At 50.5% G+C, this 14,990-nt stretch overlaps 7 protein-coding genes across 7 annotated transcripts; 2 read left to right on the forward strand and 5 right to left on the reverse strand.

Annotated features, from left to right (window-relative positions):
- Positions 1 to 2,026: 2,026 nt before the first annotated feature.
- On the reverse strand, positions 2,027 to 3,296 carry LAESUDRAFT_722776 (uncharacterized protein). Its single transcript, XM_040908272.1, has 6 exons — positions 3,236 to 3,296; positions 3,164 to 3,179; positions 3,059 to 3,110; positions 2,955 to 2,989; positions 2,459 to 2,903; positions 2,027 to 2,387 (listed from the first exon to the last, which is right to left on the reverse strand). Exons 3-5 carry the CDS (start codon positions 3,107 to 3,109, stop codon positions 2,501 to 2,503), a joined length of 489 nt encoding a protein of 162 aa, XP_040767547.1. The 5' UTR covers position 3,110; positions 3,164 to 3,179; positions 3,236 to 3,296; the 3' UTR covers positions 2,027 to 2,387; positions 2,459 to 2,500.
- Positions 3,297 to 5,701: 2,405 nt separating this feature from the next.
- On the reverse strand, positions 5,702 to 6,793 carry LAESUDRAFT_756732 (uncharacterized protein; the record flags this gene model as incomplete). The annotated part of the gene is made up of 4 exons (XM_040912205.1): positions 5,702 to 5,765; positions 5,829 to 6,025; positions 6,084 to 6,245; positions 6,449 to 6,793. 4 exons carry the CDS (start codon positions 6,791 to 6,793, stop codon positions 5,702 to 5,704), a joined length of 768 nt encoding a protein of 255 aa, XP_040767548.1.
- A 287-nt stretch (positions 6,794 to 7,080) lies between these two features.
- LAESUDRAFT_521232 (uncharacterized protein) lies at positions 7,081 to 7,742 on the reverse strand. Its single transcript, XM_040902791.1, has one exon. It carries the CDS (start codon positions 7,637 to 7,639, stop codon positions 7,169 to 7,171), a length of 471 nt encoding a protein of 156 aa, XP_040767549.1. The 5' UTR covers positions 7,640 to 7,742; the 3' UTR covers positions 7,081 to 7,168.
- A 103-nt stretch (positions 7,743 to 7,845) lies between these two features.
- On the reverse strand, positions 7,846 to 8,241 carry LAESUDRAFT_756734 (uncharacterized protein; the record flags this gene model as incomplete). The annotated part of the gene is made up of 3 exons (XM_040912206.1): positions 7,846 to 7,909; positions 7,973 to 8,169; positions 8,230 to 8,241. The coding sequence occupies 3 exons, from the start codon at positions 8,239 to 8,241 to the stop codon at positions 7,846 to 7,848; spliced, it is 273 nt and encodes a 90-aa protein (XP_040767550.1).
- Positions 8,242 to 8,360: 119 nt separating this feature from the next.
- Positions 8,361 to 8,796, forward strand: LAESUDRAFT_521226 (uncharacterized protein). The gene has a single exon (XM_040902790.1). The coding sequence runs from the start codon at positions 8,480 to 8,482 to the stop codon at positions 8,726 to 8,728; it is 249 nt and encodes an 82-aa protein (XP_040767551.1). The 5' UTR covers positions 8,361 to 8,479; the 3' UTR covers positions 8,729 to 8,796.
- A 297-nt stretch (positions 8,797 to 9,093) lies between these two features.
- LAESUDRAFT_722784 (uncharacterized protein) lies at positions 9,094 to 9,882 on the reverse strand. Its single transcript, XM_040908273.1, is given in 4 exon segments — positions 9,094 to 9,223; positions 9,281 to 9,372; positions 9,415 to 9,753; positions 9,764 to 9,882. The coding sequence occupies 1 exon segment, from the start codon at positions 9,642 to 9,644 to the stop codon at positions 9,471 to 9,473; it is 174 nt and encodes a 57-aa protein (XP_040767552.1). The 5' UTR covers positions 9,645 to 9,753; positions 9,764 to 9,882; the 3' UTR covers positions 9,094 to 9,223; positions 9,281 to 9,372; positions 9,415 to 9,470.
- Positions 9,883 to 13,039: 3,157 nt separating this feature from the next.
- On the forward strand, positions 13,040 to 13,414 carry LAESUDRAFT_800234 (uncharacterized protein; the record flags this gene model as incomplete). Its single annotated transcript, XM_040913995.1, has 1 exon — positions 13,040 to 13,414. One exon carries the CDS (start codon positions 13,040 to 13,042, stop codon positions 13,412 to 13,414), a length of 375 nt encoding a protein of 124 aa, XP_040767553.1.
- Between the last annotated feature and the right edge of the window lie 1,576 nt (positions 13,415 to 14,990).

A 14,990-nucleotide genomic window follows, 5' to 3' on the forward strand; every position in this document is an offset into this window, starting at 1 on the left:
TATTACTGTATAAGTTAGGCTTACCTAATACCAGCGCTACTTGTCACATGTGTGGATTAGCACGTGATATGTCACGTGACTAGTTCTAGACTTTCAGGGTGCCTAGGACTGTTAGTACTTCACGTACCGGTTCGTTCCTTTCTGAACAGCCTAGCGCTGATGTCGTGTGATGTCCTAGTCACGTGCGGATTGAAAGACGTGAAAATCTGTGACAGATCCTCAGTTTCATGCGCGTTCCAAACATTTTGATGTAAAATATCATTATGCGCGCAAACAGCAACAAAGGGGATGTATTAATATTGTTTATTGTCCTACTGAAGATATGATTGCGGACATTTTTATGAAAGCACTCCCCAAACTGCGGCATCAAAAGCTATCTCGTTTGCTTGGGATGTCCATCGGCTTGCAGGGGAGTGTTGAGAAAGCCGAACCTCACGACTGAGGCTCGGGGACAAGCTGAGGTACTGAGGCCCTCACAAACGAGAGTCCGGACCAATGTGGCTGAGGGATTAGATAATATTTTTAAATGTGTACATGTATATATAAAGGAATGCCATATCGGGAAGATCTGTATCATCCCGCATCCTCCTTCATCCCAGACGCTCACCCGCGTTCCGTGTTCCTAATCTGAGGCTTAATATGTACGATACTATATGAATATCGTGATTGGTCAATGTCCTATCGTACGATCCCTTGGGATTATATCATTGGACATTGTCCTTCCATACCCTTCTTCATACTGTGCTCTTCGCAGATTACACAAGGAATATGTTATTCCTTCAACAGAATTGCACATGTGATGATCGGTCTGATAGGCCATTGTATGTGTCTGATGAGTAATCACATTGACTCATAGACTCAATATATGCCCACTCAACTGGTCAACATTATTGTGTCAATTAGAATTATTGTGTCTAAAATATAACATGTTATTCATATATATGAGAGCGCACTTTTTGCTGATGAGTAGGCTGAGCAGGCCCCGGGCAACTCTCACATATGAGTGTCGCAAAATAGCATATTTGAGGGGCCCAAAATCATGATTTCCTTGTCGCTGATTGCATATTTAGGGCCTCTGAGGCCGTTCCAAGACCCCTAACCTTATTGCAACTTAGCATATTTTGGGACCTGATGGGTGTCAGGAGGCCCCCAATTAAGGCATGTCCGTGTGGCTAAAGCTTGATATCCATGCGACAAGGCCACCCATGGTAGCCCCATATCAATATAAATTAATTGAGTGATTTCCTGAACCCGATAACCGTTATAATACATGCAGGCATTGTCTGCATTGTTACGTCCAAGAGCATTCGAGCCTTTCCTACATCCTCTCCTTCCCCTGAGTCTCACTAGTCACTCTAAGCACACATTCTATGTATCCTTCGATTATCAGAACATCGTTATGCAAGAGCACCATGCTGTCTCGCCAACAAATCCATATGTTTTCGACTCTGACATGACGTGACATATCATTACATAACGTGACATAGTCACGGGCCTTGTCACACTTTGCATACTTCAGGCCAAAAACTTTGCATATTTTAGGCTGATTTTGGAAGATTTTTGCGACACTCATATGTGAGAGTTGCCCGGGGCCTGGCTGAGCGCAAAAGGATGCGTCTGTGGCTGACGATACACATGCCCATGTCGAATTGGCGCCAGCTCTTGCTCAAGCTTCAGCCTGCCACCTCACCATTCACCGGAGGGACACGGAGAGGCGGTCTCAGCTCATACTAATGTCTGAGGTTGTCATGTCTCGCTCCTAGCAATTTTACATATATGACCTCCTGCACATGGTAGTTTTCATGCCACGGGTGGTCAACATATTGTTGATTCAAGTTGCCATGTCCGCCTTGGTACATCGAGCCGAGTTAATGAGGTGTTCAGATATTCATATGCATGAATGTTCTGTAGATAGTCCAAGTATAGTATGAATAGAACCACAGAGCCGAGGTATCGAAAGGCCTGCTACTGTCACAGAGCAATTTGAAGATGACGAAAGACATTGCACATGTCTGACTATATAGGCAGACAAAAAAATACATGAATAGAAATCCGGATGCGTGCGTAGTACCATATAGTATGAGGGGTGTATGACAGCGAAGATTGTACGATTTTCCAAAAACCAATAAATACGGAACCAGGACACCTGCGGCCTAGCATAGGAAAGTTTCGATATAGAGAAAGAATTGCGGACCTAAAGTACATAATGTTGACTTTCCCAGCCAGCCCACTGCGCGGCCAGGAGTTTGGGAGTCGCCCGCTCTCTAGAAGATGGCTCCACGGGGCCAAACCGATGGCCCGTCCCATTGTAGCCGCGCCCTATTATATACACGCGCGCTACTACTCTCCCACGCCGGTGGCGCAGGTCGCACCGGGGCCTCTCACATCTGTGCTCCGCGCCCAGATTCCAACACATAAAGTCAGCGTGGACGTTGCGCAAATGCGGCACCTAACTCACCAGATTCCAAAGCACGTTACACGAACAACTCAGCACCTCATCTTAGTACTCGTCCTCCCAATCCTCCGCGGCCTCTCCCTCCGCCTGCCCTTGCTCCACATCGTCCTCGCGGCCTTGACCAGAGGGCCCAGCCTCCATGGGTACCTCAACTTCCTGTACTTCGCGATGACGGTGTTGATTCGAAGGTCCGGCGACCATTGACTCGTCCACAACAGCGTTTACCCGGTTGGCGGTGGCTACGGAAGGTTCCGTCTCTGGACCGATTGCGGGGATGCTGTTTGAGGCATCAGAAGGGATCACAAGGCTGGGAATGTCGATGTCCGCTTCGGTCTGCACGCCATGGCCTGAGCGCACAAACGAGGGAGTATCGGTTTGCTGCCTCTGCGCGGGTCGGGCCGTTTCTTGGATGTTTAGCAAAATACGAGAGACAAGAATTGTGGTGAGCCTATAACATGCATGAGTACTGTCGCGATGAGCATAGATTCTGAAACTTAACGGTTTGTCTACATTGCCGACAATGTATAGGGCGTTCTACATATGAGGTCAGGATTTCATGAATACGTTCACTAGCATCAGTTGATGGACAGTTGAGTCACCGACCTGGCCAATAAGTGATAGTATGCTGACGCTGACGTCCAGCAGTAATAACATTCTATGGCGGGCGTCTCAGTTTTCCCCTGCAATGGAAAAGAATTGGCCACGTACACAAACTGAATTGTACCTACACACAGGGAAACGATGACGCAATTACGGTCCAACAACGTAAACTTTACTCACCGTCTCTCAACAACAATGCCACCAGTGAAGGCCTCTGAGAAAACACTCCAGTCGAGTTCTGGCTGAGTTGCTTGTATAGCATCCTCCAGATGATACCGACCACTGCAACATTCGAGACCACAGAAATAACAAGGTTGGCAATTGTCACTATGAAGTGACGATGAGTGTGGCTCCTTTGGGAAAGGTACAGTCCGTATAATCAGCTTACACCTGGTAGTTGACGGTTGAGAAGGAAATATAACCTGTCGACAGAACGGGTTGCTTACTTTGTGAATGTGCTCGCACATGAATTCTGTGGGAGCGTGTAGCATATTGCCGTTGATCCTAGAACAATGACCCCGGTTGAGACGTTCACGAAATCTTCTCACGACAAGAGAGTTAGTGATGAAACGATTCGTTCAGTCCAATCATCGCAGAGAGCGTACCGAGGACAATATCGAGCCCAAATAACGCAACGACTAGCAACGCAATAATAATGGTAAGACGCCAGTCACGTTCGGTCACTGCATATACTCGTAGTAACGTGACCACTGCGATAGGATGTCAGTATCTAGTTGAAATGTGGTGCACGTAAATTTACCTTGGGACACAGCTAAGATTGCGAAATCAAGACTGAATGTTGCATTCATCACTACTTCACAGCTAAAAGGCATGAAATATAACAGGTTTTGCAACTTCGTGAGCTATAGGGCTCGAAACGAACCTCTGCCGTTGCATCCTGTCAGACCGCCGTGATCAGATTGAACTTCCATCATGATACGTACAGTTTGTGAGTAGATATTCGTTATGAATGCGATCGATACAGCACCATAGACGAGAGCCAGCAGTCGATTGATGAAGAAGAGGACTGCCGGGAATGACCTTTTGCCCCAAAAGAATTTAACCTCTTGGTCGAACGTAGTGATATGTTCGTAGAATATGAGGGCTAGGTCGGTGACCGTTGCAATGCATTACAGTGTTCAGTTATGATCACACTCGCCTGCTCCAGATGCAAGAGCACAGTTCGAAAGGAAGCTATGCATGACAGGTTCTCGCAATTAGCAAACTGGCTAACAGGGAAAAGATCAAAGCTCACTTTGCCTCCAGCAGCTCGATCGGCTCCGTGGTCAAGCTCGTCATGCTACGAATAGAGGATAGGAGGTAACGAAGATGTGGGTAGCAGCTCGCTCTGGGTAGCTATTTAACATGCTTGGAATATGATCATGATTCATCAGATGCAAGGAAAAAAAGAATTTACGGGTGCGAAAGCACAGAGATTCTTCTCCCGTTGGAGTTGACTAGTCGACTGAGGATTCCGCGCAGTTCTCACAGTACGATGGCCTCAACTTAGCTGACATCCTCAGCATCTGCTGCTCACATCGAACATGCCGGCTCCGTCGCAACCATCACCGCCAGCGAGCAGGAATCATGTCGAGCATAATATTGCCATTGGAGAGCTGCTGAAACGCTGAGAATGTGCAAATAACTTCCCCATAGATGGGTCGGGACCTATATTATACGAATTGAGTCAGCGCACTCGTTCCACACCAGAAAGTACCTGTACCCTGTGCGTTACGACCATCAAGCGAGAATGATCCATCTCAGTACTTGCGCGGAAGAATTCCACCGCGTGAAAACGAAGACGCGTTCAAGCCAGCGCACCTGGGGCCCTGGGGTACCGATAAGTGATCGTGTCGCCAGCCACCTGCACAGCCGTGTATTACGTAGGCTGAAATAGGCCGTTCAATGTGCCCACCGACGTTCCTCGTCGCAGGCACTGATTTGAGACTCGGGTGGGATGTTCATCGACGCGGCGGTGCTTGACTTTGATGAGTTCATCAAAGTCCCGGTATGCTCTTGTTTCCAAGACGCATACGTGCTGATGCACAGAACAGAATACTATTTGGGACAAAGAATGCGCAACGCGTATTCGGTGAAAAGAATACGGAGGTTAGAGTCCAAGACTGGGCGCTTGCGCCATATCTGCAAAACTCGCTGTGATTGGTGGCCACAATATCACGCTACCTCCTCATTATTAATTGGTTCCAGTGACTGCAGCTCGAAATTGGCTGCATCCCGAGGATAATCATTAGCCGACTCAAACTTAAAACACCAAAACACCGCCAATTATCCTACTTCAGCGGAAATGACAGACCAACCTCTTGTTCACGCGAATATCCCCAATCAATGGTTGGTCATTCACGAAAACTCATATAAATCCACAGTACGCGTACTAACTACGAACTACAATTACATTGAATGTTCGTCACCGTCGCAGGACATACGACACATGGCACGAGACATATCAGGAGATGACAGGAAAGGAAGGGCCCTAGGATGGGTGCGGACGGTGCCGCGGATATTTCGTCGCGCGGGCGACGCTAGAGAAACGGACCTGAACACTGACTGCACAGGGATAGGAAATAGTTGTATGGGATGCATTGAGTGAGCCGAGGCGAAGAGGATGGCGACTGGGATGATGGTCGTTCAATGCTGCGCCCAATCGATGCTGCTGATGTCGATGCCGTCTTGAACCATCTCCCACAGCGGGCTACCATGACACCAAAAGTCAGCTACCAGTCATCAAACGATAGATTGTAACATGAGCACGCACCTCATGTCCCGCAACCATTGCACAACCGCAACGATCTTCTCAATCACGTAGTCGACCTCCGCCTCGGTCGTGAACCGGCCCATGCCGAAGCGCAGCGACGAATGCGCCATGTCTTCTGCAGCTCCGAGTGCGCGAAGCACGTACGATGGCTCGAGCGAGGCCGACGTGCACGCACTTCCTGACGACAATGCGATATCCTGCAACGCGAATCCGAAGTTAGCACGGACCCCACAATGAATGACCATAAAAACGCACCTTGAGTGCCATGAGCAGACTCTCGCCCTCAACATACGCGAAGCTAAGATTGACACAGCCGGGATAGCCGTTGGTGTCACCGTTTCGCACGACGTGCTCGACCTTCGCGTTGATCCCCTTGATGAGACGCTCAGATAGTTCCTTCACGTGCGCGTGGTCTCGCTGACAACACAAACAATAAATCAGCATCAAAATCTGACGTCGAAGGACAAAGCGGATAACGAGGCGCTCAGTACCCCTGCACGGTACATCTCAGCTCAGCCGGCACAGCTGACACGAGTCCAGACTGCATTGCCGCTGATCTCATGGTACAAAGGTACGTGCAAAGCTCCATCAGCGCGCCTGTTCAAGAAACTTGCACCCACCGCCATCTCCTGCTTCGCAGTCCTTGCAGCCTCACCCATACCCGCAACCAATGGCGTCGCTAGCGTCCCACTCCTCAAGCCTCGTTCCTGTCCACCGCCGTTGATAATTGGCTCCAAGCGTACACGAGGCCGCCTGCGGACATAGCACGCGCCGACGCCCTTGGGACCGTACAGCTTGTGCCCCGAGAGACTCATGAGGTCGACGTTCATCTCGTTCACGTCGTTTGAAATCTTGCCCGCCGCCGACGCGGCATCCGTGTGGAAGTGCACGCCGCGATGCCGATGAACGAGCGCGCCAATCTCCTTGATCGGCTGGATGGCGCCCGTCTCGTTGTTCACGGTCATGATGCAAACCAGTGCAATGTCTGGCCGGATGGCCTTCTCGAGCTCAGCGAGTCGACGATACCATTCTATTGCACAGCAAGGTAAGTCACATCGAATCCCTCGTCTTCTAGCTTCCGAAGGAGTCAAGCAGGCATTTGTGTTCCTAAGATCAAAGAGAAGAGTGAGCGAACCAAAGTTTAATGGACGGCTTTAGCTCCAAAAACGTACCGTCTGGGTGGTGATGATGTGCTTCCTTTTGTCCTTGTGGGACCACGCAACGCCCTTGATAGCCATGTTATTTGACTCAGTCGCGCCCGAGGTGAATACGATGTCATTTGAGTCAGCAGCGCACTTGTTCCAAACCAGAAAGTGCCTGTGCCATGTGCGCTATGACCGTCAAGCGAAGAGGATCCATCGCATACTTGTGCAGACGCAACCCGCCCGGCAAAAACGAAGACCCGTTGAGTGCTTTTGGGCCCCTGAGGTGCCGATATTGGTGATCGCGTCGCCAGCCTCGGCCACAAGGAGGCTGTATGATCTAGGCGAAACAGGCTGTGCAGTGGTGCCCGTCGTAGGCGCTGATCTGGGACTCAGTAATCTCCGCGTCCGAAAGATATGATTGCATTCTGTCGATAACCGGTGCTTGGTTTTGATGAGTTCATACAGATTGTGGTACACTCTTGTAGCCAAGGTTTTGAATGCACACGTGTTGGTCTTCACAGCAGAAATACTGTGTAGGACAGAATCATGTGCAACGGTCACTGTTTGCTCATCGGTGGAAAGAAACACAGAGGTTGGAGTCTCCGAGACTGGGCACTTGCTCCAAATCTGCAAAGCGTGTTGTGATTGAACGCAACTCGGGGACATATTGGGAGATGACAGCAAAGGAAAGGCCCTGGAATGAGTGGGGACGGCGCATGGGATATTTCATCATTGAAGCGACATGAGAGAACGAGACCTGCACACTGACTGCAAGACCTGAACAGTTACTGCACATGATTAGGGAATGGTCGTACGGGATGCAATGAGTGAGCCGAAGCGGAGGGCGGGAGGTGACTAGGATGGTCCGACGCTTAGTGCTGTGCCCAGTCGATCGTACTGTGGTCGATGCCGTCCTGGACCATCTCCCACAGCGGGCTATCAGCACACCAGAGGTCAGCTACTAGTGACCAAACGATAGATCATAACGTGAACACGCACCTCATGTCCCGCAACCGCTGCACAAACACAACAATCTTCTCAATCACGTAGTCGATCTCCACCTCGGTCGTGAACCGGCCCATACCGAAGCGCAGCGACGAATGCGCCATGTCTTCTGCAGCTCCGAGCGCGCGAAGCGCATACGATGGCTCGAGCGGTGCCGACGTGCACGCGCTTCGTGACGACAATGCGATATCCTGCAGCACATACCCAAAGCTATCATAAACCTCACACAATGAATAACCGTAACGACGCACCTTGAGTTCCATGAGAAGACTCTCGCCCTCCACCTACGCGAAGCCAAAGTTGACGCAGCCAGGGTAGCCGATCGGGTCTTCGTTTCGCACAACGGAATCTGTATCTTTCCAGGCATCAGCGAATCTCCCAAAGTCACGGAGACGTACCCGTTGATTGGGATGAGTGTTTTCACAGGGGCGATGCGAGAGAGTCTGCGTGGCTATCACGGTGCCGTCTGGAGCTCGTACGGGCTGTGACGCAATCCGATCGATGTCGCGTCGCCGTGACGATCCTTCTCGGTTTCTTGCCTATGGCAGGTACGAAAGGACCTCTCGCAAATCAAGGACCTACCGAAACGCCTATACAGCTGCAGGCATTCTCCATCCGTGTCCTGTTCGGAGATGTTTGCAGTGCGGGAGGCCGGGGCATGTTCGTCGCGAGCACGAATCGCGAGTTACTTTCACTTTGACTAGCAATGCCATTCATTTAGATTGCATAGAAGACGATGCTAGGAATTGAATAGATGTCAAATGTCGAATGCTCTATGCTGTTGCCCTTGTTGTTGAAGCAGGTTGTTGAAGCAGGCTGAGCGCAAAAGGGCGCGTCTGTGGCTGACGGTACGCGTCTCCATGTCGAATTGGCGCCGGCTCTCAGCTGCCTCACCATTCACCGGAGCGGAACGGGCACGCGATCTCAGCTCATACTACTGTCTGCGGTTGTCATGTCTCGTCCTTAATACATCACCTGCTACATATAGTAGTTTTCATGATACGGGTGGTCAGTAGGTTAAAGTTGATCGCCATGCCAGTGTCGGCGGCTCTGTTCAACCACACCTCTGTCAATAGGAACCCGATAGATAATAGATCTTCATATGCATGAAGATCCTGCAGATAGTCCAAGCATAGTATTGATAGAACCACAGAGTCGCGGTATCGAAAAGTCTGCTACAGGGAGCAATTTGAAGACGGCGAGAGACATTGCACATGTCTGACTACATAGGCAGACAACGTATTACATGGATAAAACAGGATGCGCGCGTAGCACGTACAGTATGAGTGGCACTTGACTGCGAAAATTGTACCGATCTTCCAAAAACCAATAAATACGGAACGAGGACGCCTGCGACCTAGTATAGCGAAGTTTCGATATAGAGAAAGAATTGCAGACCTAAAGTACACAATGTCAGCGTGGACATTGCGCATATGGGAACAAACTCACCAGATTCCAAAACACATTACATGAACAACTCCAGCTCCTCGCCTTAGTAGTCATCCTCCCAATCCTCTTCTTCCTCCCAATCCTCTGCGACCTCTCCTTCCGCCTGCCCTTGCTCCACATCATCCTCGCGGCCTTGTCCAGAGGGTCCAGCCTCCACGGGTACCTCAACTTCCTGTACTTCGCAATGGCGATGTTGATTCGAAGGGCCGGCAATCATGGTCTCGTCCACAACAGCGTTTGCCTGGTTGGTGGTGGCTACGGAAGGTTCCGTCTCTGGGCCGATTGCAGGGATGCTGTTGGAGGCATCAGAAGGGATCACAAGGCTGGGAATGGCGATGTCCGCTTCAGTCTGCATGCCATGGCCTGAGCGCACAAACGAGGGAGTATCGGATTGCTCCCTCTGCGCGGCTCGGGCCTTTTCTTGGATGTTTAGCAAAATACGAGAGACAAGAATTACGTTGAGCCTATGAAATGCATGAGTATCTTTTGCAATCAGCATAGATCTTGAAACTTGTGAAAGCGACGAGTGTTATCTCAGTCGCGCCGTACGTGGACGTACTCGACTTTATTGAATGTATCGTACCTGTGAAAGCGACGAGTGTTATCTAGTACAGTACCTATGAGTCCTGACTATGCGAAGTAAAGTAAAGTCCGTTACTTACCTCAGTCGCGCCGTACGTGGACGTACTCGACTAAGGTGCTACTACCGAGACGCGTCGCTCTGTGCCTACGCGCCGATCACATGTCCGTGCTGTCAAACCCGGGCTCCCCATCCTCCCCATCGCCCTAGAGCGGCCGCACTCCAACACTCCCCCTAGGCCGCGACACTGCAAGAATTGAGAAAAAAAAACGAAAACGAAATAAGAATAGAGGGGAAAAAAATAAATAAGTGGAAGGATCTAAGCCGTGAAACCAAGGAACTCAATATGCTTGAGATGAATTGGTTGAGAAAGGGCCTTTGTGAAAATGTCTGCCGGATTGTCGGTACCAGGAATATGGGTTATCTGAATCTGCTTCTGTCGAATAGCCTCCCGAAGCCAGTGATACCGAATGTTGAGATGCCGGACCCAGGTGAAATTGACCGAGCGTTTTGCCAGGCTCTCGCCGCCTGCGCTATCCATCCTGAGGCTGACTTGTAGAGAAATAGGAAGATAAATGTCACCCATGAACTTCTCGATCCACATTGTGGTCTGCCCTGCATGCACTGCCGCAATATACTCTGCCTCAGTGGTGGATAGTGTGACCACGTCCTGGCGCAGTGAGCTCCAAGTAACTGGGCCGCCGGCCATCACCATGACGTGTCCCTGGGTCGAACGTCCCGTGTCTGCACAGTCAGAATAAGATGAATCAGAATAAATTGTAGGCTCGAGGGAGGAGTGCGCATGATCAGAGCTGTAATAGACGATGCCGTAATTGACCGTCCCTTTGATGTAACGGAGAACACGTTTCAGCGCATGCCAGTGTGCTATCCCAGGGCTCGCCATGTAGCGGCTCAACATTTGCACCGGGTAGGCCAGGTCTGGATGTGTAGCGACCGACAGGTACATGATAGCACCAAGCGCCTCGCGATAGGGCACGGTAGCCATCTCAAGAGCCTTGTCCGGAGTAACCTGCATAGTGGCCTTGACAACTTGCATCCCAGGCTCCAGTGGTGTAGACACCGGATTCGACTCCTGCATATTGAACTGTGCCAAAACGCGCTGCGCATAAGCTGCTTGAGTAAGTCACAGCGTACCTTTTGCCCGGTTACGTTCGATAGCCACTCCGAGCATATACTTCAGCTCTCCACCTCCGCTGAGCTTGTATCGTGCTGCCAGGTCTCTCCGTGTAATCGCCAGACCCAGAGCAGAATCGGAGGCTGATGTCATGTCATCCATGTAGGTGGCCGTAATGGAGAGCCCCTTGTCGTCAATCCGGGCATGCACGCATTCATCTGCACGAGAACGGGAGAACCCTAGATCAGAGTAAGTGGCATCCAAATCCTTCCACCACTCGTTATCGGACTGCATGACGCCATAGAGAGCGCGATCCAATGCGCATACCCAGCCAGGATGCTCCTGATCCTCATAGCCCAGTGGTTGCTCCATGAAGACCTCCTCGGACAACGAGGCATTCAGGTAGGCCTTCTCAACATCATCTTGCCCCATCTCCATCCCCCGGTAGGTAGCCAGCACGCAAACCACTCGGAGGGATTCAAAGCGCACGACGGACGCATGGGTCTCGAAGTAATCCACCCCCGCAATTTGATGAAAGCCCTTCACCACGAGACGGGCCTTCGGTTTCCATTTGCCACCCTCGTTAAACTTCTGTGCATATGCCCATTTGCATCCAACGACATTCATGTCAGTTGTCTGCGGTACCAGCCTCCATGCCCCTATCTTCTGCAGGCCTGATATCTCCTTCTCCATCGTGGGCTTCCAGACATCAGCATCGGTCATGGCCTGCTTGAATGTGGTGGGGCACGATCCCCCTTCATGGATGAAGGCATCGGAATCAGCTGGCATGTCAGAATCTGCGAGGAATGCGATGTAGGCTTCGGCAGCATGAGGTGCGTCGTTGGCCCAAAGCTCTCCCTGTGCTCAGGCTACATCCTCTCGTTCAGCTGCTTCCTTAGATTCGCGTAAAGCGCAGCACTCCACTGGGGTCCTGCTGGATCGTCGCAGTGGGGCAGGTTGCTCGACAGAAGGGGTCGGAGGTGGCGACGGTGACGGTGGTAGAGGCACAGGCACCATGTCCTGTAGCATAGGTGGGGCGGGATGCTCAATGACGATCGCTTCGGCAGTCCAATGAGGGGCGCTCTCTTCGAAGATAACGTCACGAGATCGTACAATTGCTCCTCGAGGACCTGCTGTGGAGTCCCATAGTCGATAATTGGCATCGTCAGTGTAGCCAACCAGTCGACATTGACGAGACTTTGGATCCAGCTTGGTGCGCACATCGTCGACCACTTTCACCCATGCCTTTGAACCAAATACACGCAAATGGGCAACATTAGGTAGACGATTGTACCAGCATTCATATGGAGTATGGCCTCCTTGACACGCGGATGGAACGAGCGATTTCAGATATGCACTCGTGTGGAAAGCCTCCGCCCAGAGATAATTAGGAAGATTTGAGTCATAAAGCATCGCCCGTGCATGGTCAGCAAGTGTACGATGCCCCCGCTCACTGACGCCGTTCTCCTGAGGGGTGTACGGTACCGTCGGTTCAGATATGATCCCGTGCTGCTGCAGATAGGCAGTCCACACGTCGTTGATGAACTCAGTTGTTGGAAGGAGAGTGCGCGTGGCACTCAGGTACGCTCTTGTCGTAAGCGGGGAGAAGTGGCCGGTCAGACGGTCGGAGCGACGTGCCCTAGCAACGAGTGGGTGTCGTACGATAGAGTCTGACCGTGGCATTAGTCAATAAATAACGGACCGAGAAGATGTACATATCTCGGAGTTTACTACGTCTAAACGACTCTAACGAGGTCCCTGGACAATGGACTCGTCTTTGCTGTGCTCTCGCTGTGCTTAGACCGGGAAACTCTGAGATAAACTACCCCCATACCTTATTCTTTGACCTCTGCTGCATCTGCTCGCATTCTCTCTGTGCAACTGGCATCAACCTGACATGTCCGAGACAACCGAAACCACGAAGTTCCCTCTCTTGGGTGAGGGCAACTATGGCGAGTGGGCGATCCAGATGGAAGCGGAGCTGATCAGGAAGGAGCTGTGGGAGGTGATGACGATTGAAACATCGCCACCGACGGATGCGACGGAGATGGAGGCAGCAGTGTGGCTGGAGGCGGAAAAGGCCAAGCGCTTGATGACCAAGATGGTGAAAGCACGGGCAGAAATGGTGCTGCGGGTATCAGCAGGGCAGCTGGTGCACCTGGTGAGTCGTGACCCTATGGAGTGCTGGGCGACTCTGACGCAGGTGCACCGAGCGTACGGGTTTGCGACCCGACTGGCGATGCGGCGATGCTTTCACAGGGCGGTGTGTTGAAGGAATAATATATTCCAAGTAATCTACGAAGATCAAAATATGAAGAAGGGTATGGAAGGGCATTGTCCAATAGTATAATCCATAGAGATGGTATGATGAGACATTAGCCAATCACGATATTCATGAAGTATCATACGATAGAGAGTAAATATGCCATTGGCCAGTACACACAGCCACAGGTCATGTGTTAGATACTGTAGTATTACTCATCTATGTAGATAGACATGGCTGTAGATACCAGAGGTCCTAGACCCGGTATATGGGGTTTTTACCCACATGTATATATACCAGGTAGCTACACCAGAATCTATAGTGACTTCTCCACTGAGAGACTCGACCCCTTAACTGGGAGTCTTGTAGCCTTGCCCACTAAGTCCTCACTGCACAGTGTCAAGCCTGCACCTGCTGCTGGTAGCACACAGCTCATTTATCAGGTTATGAGCCCCGCTTCAACCTTGACACCCTGCAACTGCGCTCTTTAGCGCTCAACTAAGTCACCTGACCAGTTACCCATTTTGGTATTCCCTTATTGGGAAACCATAACATTTATTATTTGTGATAAGTACCTTATTGGGAAAATCCAAAAATAAATTAGGCATTTTTGCGCCTGTATGGGCGCTATATAAATACACATGTTTGTTGATTAGTACCTTTTAAGAGAATGCAACTTACATTTATTTTTCCCTCCATTTGATCCTCCAGTCACAGACTGACGTCGACACTATCCCATACTGTCACAAAGCACTAAAGCACTTAACCCAATTAAGGGCAAGTCTGCTTTTGTGACCTGCACAAATGATCTCACATAAAAAGCCTGCCACAAGGGCTAGGCTGAGGACACGCACAGTGGTATGCAGTCTGAAAAAGGGGCTCAAAGGGCCCTTAGCCTTATGCTCACAACTAGGGAGTGAATTGGCTGGTTAGGCCGCATACAATAGAATAATGAATCTAAGGTCCTCCCTTAGATCCTCATGGGCTTATATACATGTAGGGGTGGACCCTGGTCACTCTAACTAAGGTGTACCTACTGGGGTCCTGTCCTTTCTACATGTGAACATATTGCCAAAACCAGTAATGGTTCTGGACTTTGTTATAGCAACTATCTACAATGGCCGTGGATACGCTGAGGTAATCCTATCTAATCCAATGAGATAAATGCCTGTAAGTGAGCCCACTGTTGAGGGGCCAATGGGTGATGGCCAACAGAGCACATTACAATGGTTGCAACATCAGATGAGAGGATCTGTCCAAACTCAGAACAATGAGTGTGACGATCAGTCTTCATCTGGATAGGGTTGTGAGAAGATCTAGCCTATCCTGTACCTGGCTATACTGTATGCCAGTTGGTAGGGGGATCCTCTGTTGTGGTATCTGCCTATTGGTTTAGGCAGCAAAGTGGTGCCACTATCTTGAGTGGCGAATTGGGTGCTTGCTAGCTTGATGGTCCAATGGGTTCCTTTCTGGGCAAGTGGCCTGGTGTCACGTGACCAACTCCTAATAACTTCCAAATAGGGCAAGTGGCCAGTGTCACGTGACTGGGTGGCTGAATCATGGGTGCTTGGTGATCATGTGGTAG

Source organism: Laetiporus sulphureus (assembly GCF_001632365.1).
Source record: "Laetiporus sulphureus 93-53 unplaced genomic scaffold LAESUscaffold_7, whole genome shotgun sequence".
NCBI classification, from domain to species: domain Eukaryota; kingdom Fungi; phylum Basidiomycota; class Agaricomycetes; order Polyporales; family Laetiporaceae; genus Laetiporus; species Laetiporus sulphureus.

Bases quoted from the DNA above. Each gene is read 5' to 3' on its own strand.
- LAESUDRAFT_722776 (XM_040908272.1), bottom strand. From the start codon at position 3,109: ATGTTATTACTGCTGGACGTCAGCGTCAGCATACTATCACTTATTGGC. The intron at 2,990-3,058 runs GTCGGTGACTCA...CCTCATATGTAG, and splicing joins TACTATCACTTATTGGCCAG to AACGCCCTATACATTGTCGG. The intron at 2,904-2,954 runs GTTAAGTTTCAG...TGCATGTTATAG, and splicing joins GTCGGCAATGTAGACAAACC to GCTCACCACAATTCTTGTCT.
- LAESUDRAFT_521232 (XM_040902791.1), bottom strand. From the start codon at position 7,639: ATGTCCCCGAGTTGCGTTCAATCACAACACGCTTTGCAGATTTGGAGC.
- LAESUDRAFT_521226 (XM_040902790.1), top strand. From the start codon at position 8,480: ATGTCGCGTCGCCGTGACGATCCTTCTCGGTTTCTTGCCTATGGCAGG.
- LAESUDRAFT_722784 (XM_040908273.1), bottom strand. From the start codon at position 9,644: ATGATTGCCGGCCCTTCGAATCAACATCGCCATTGCGAAGTACAGGAA.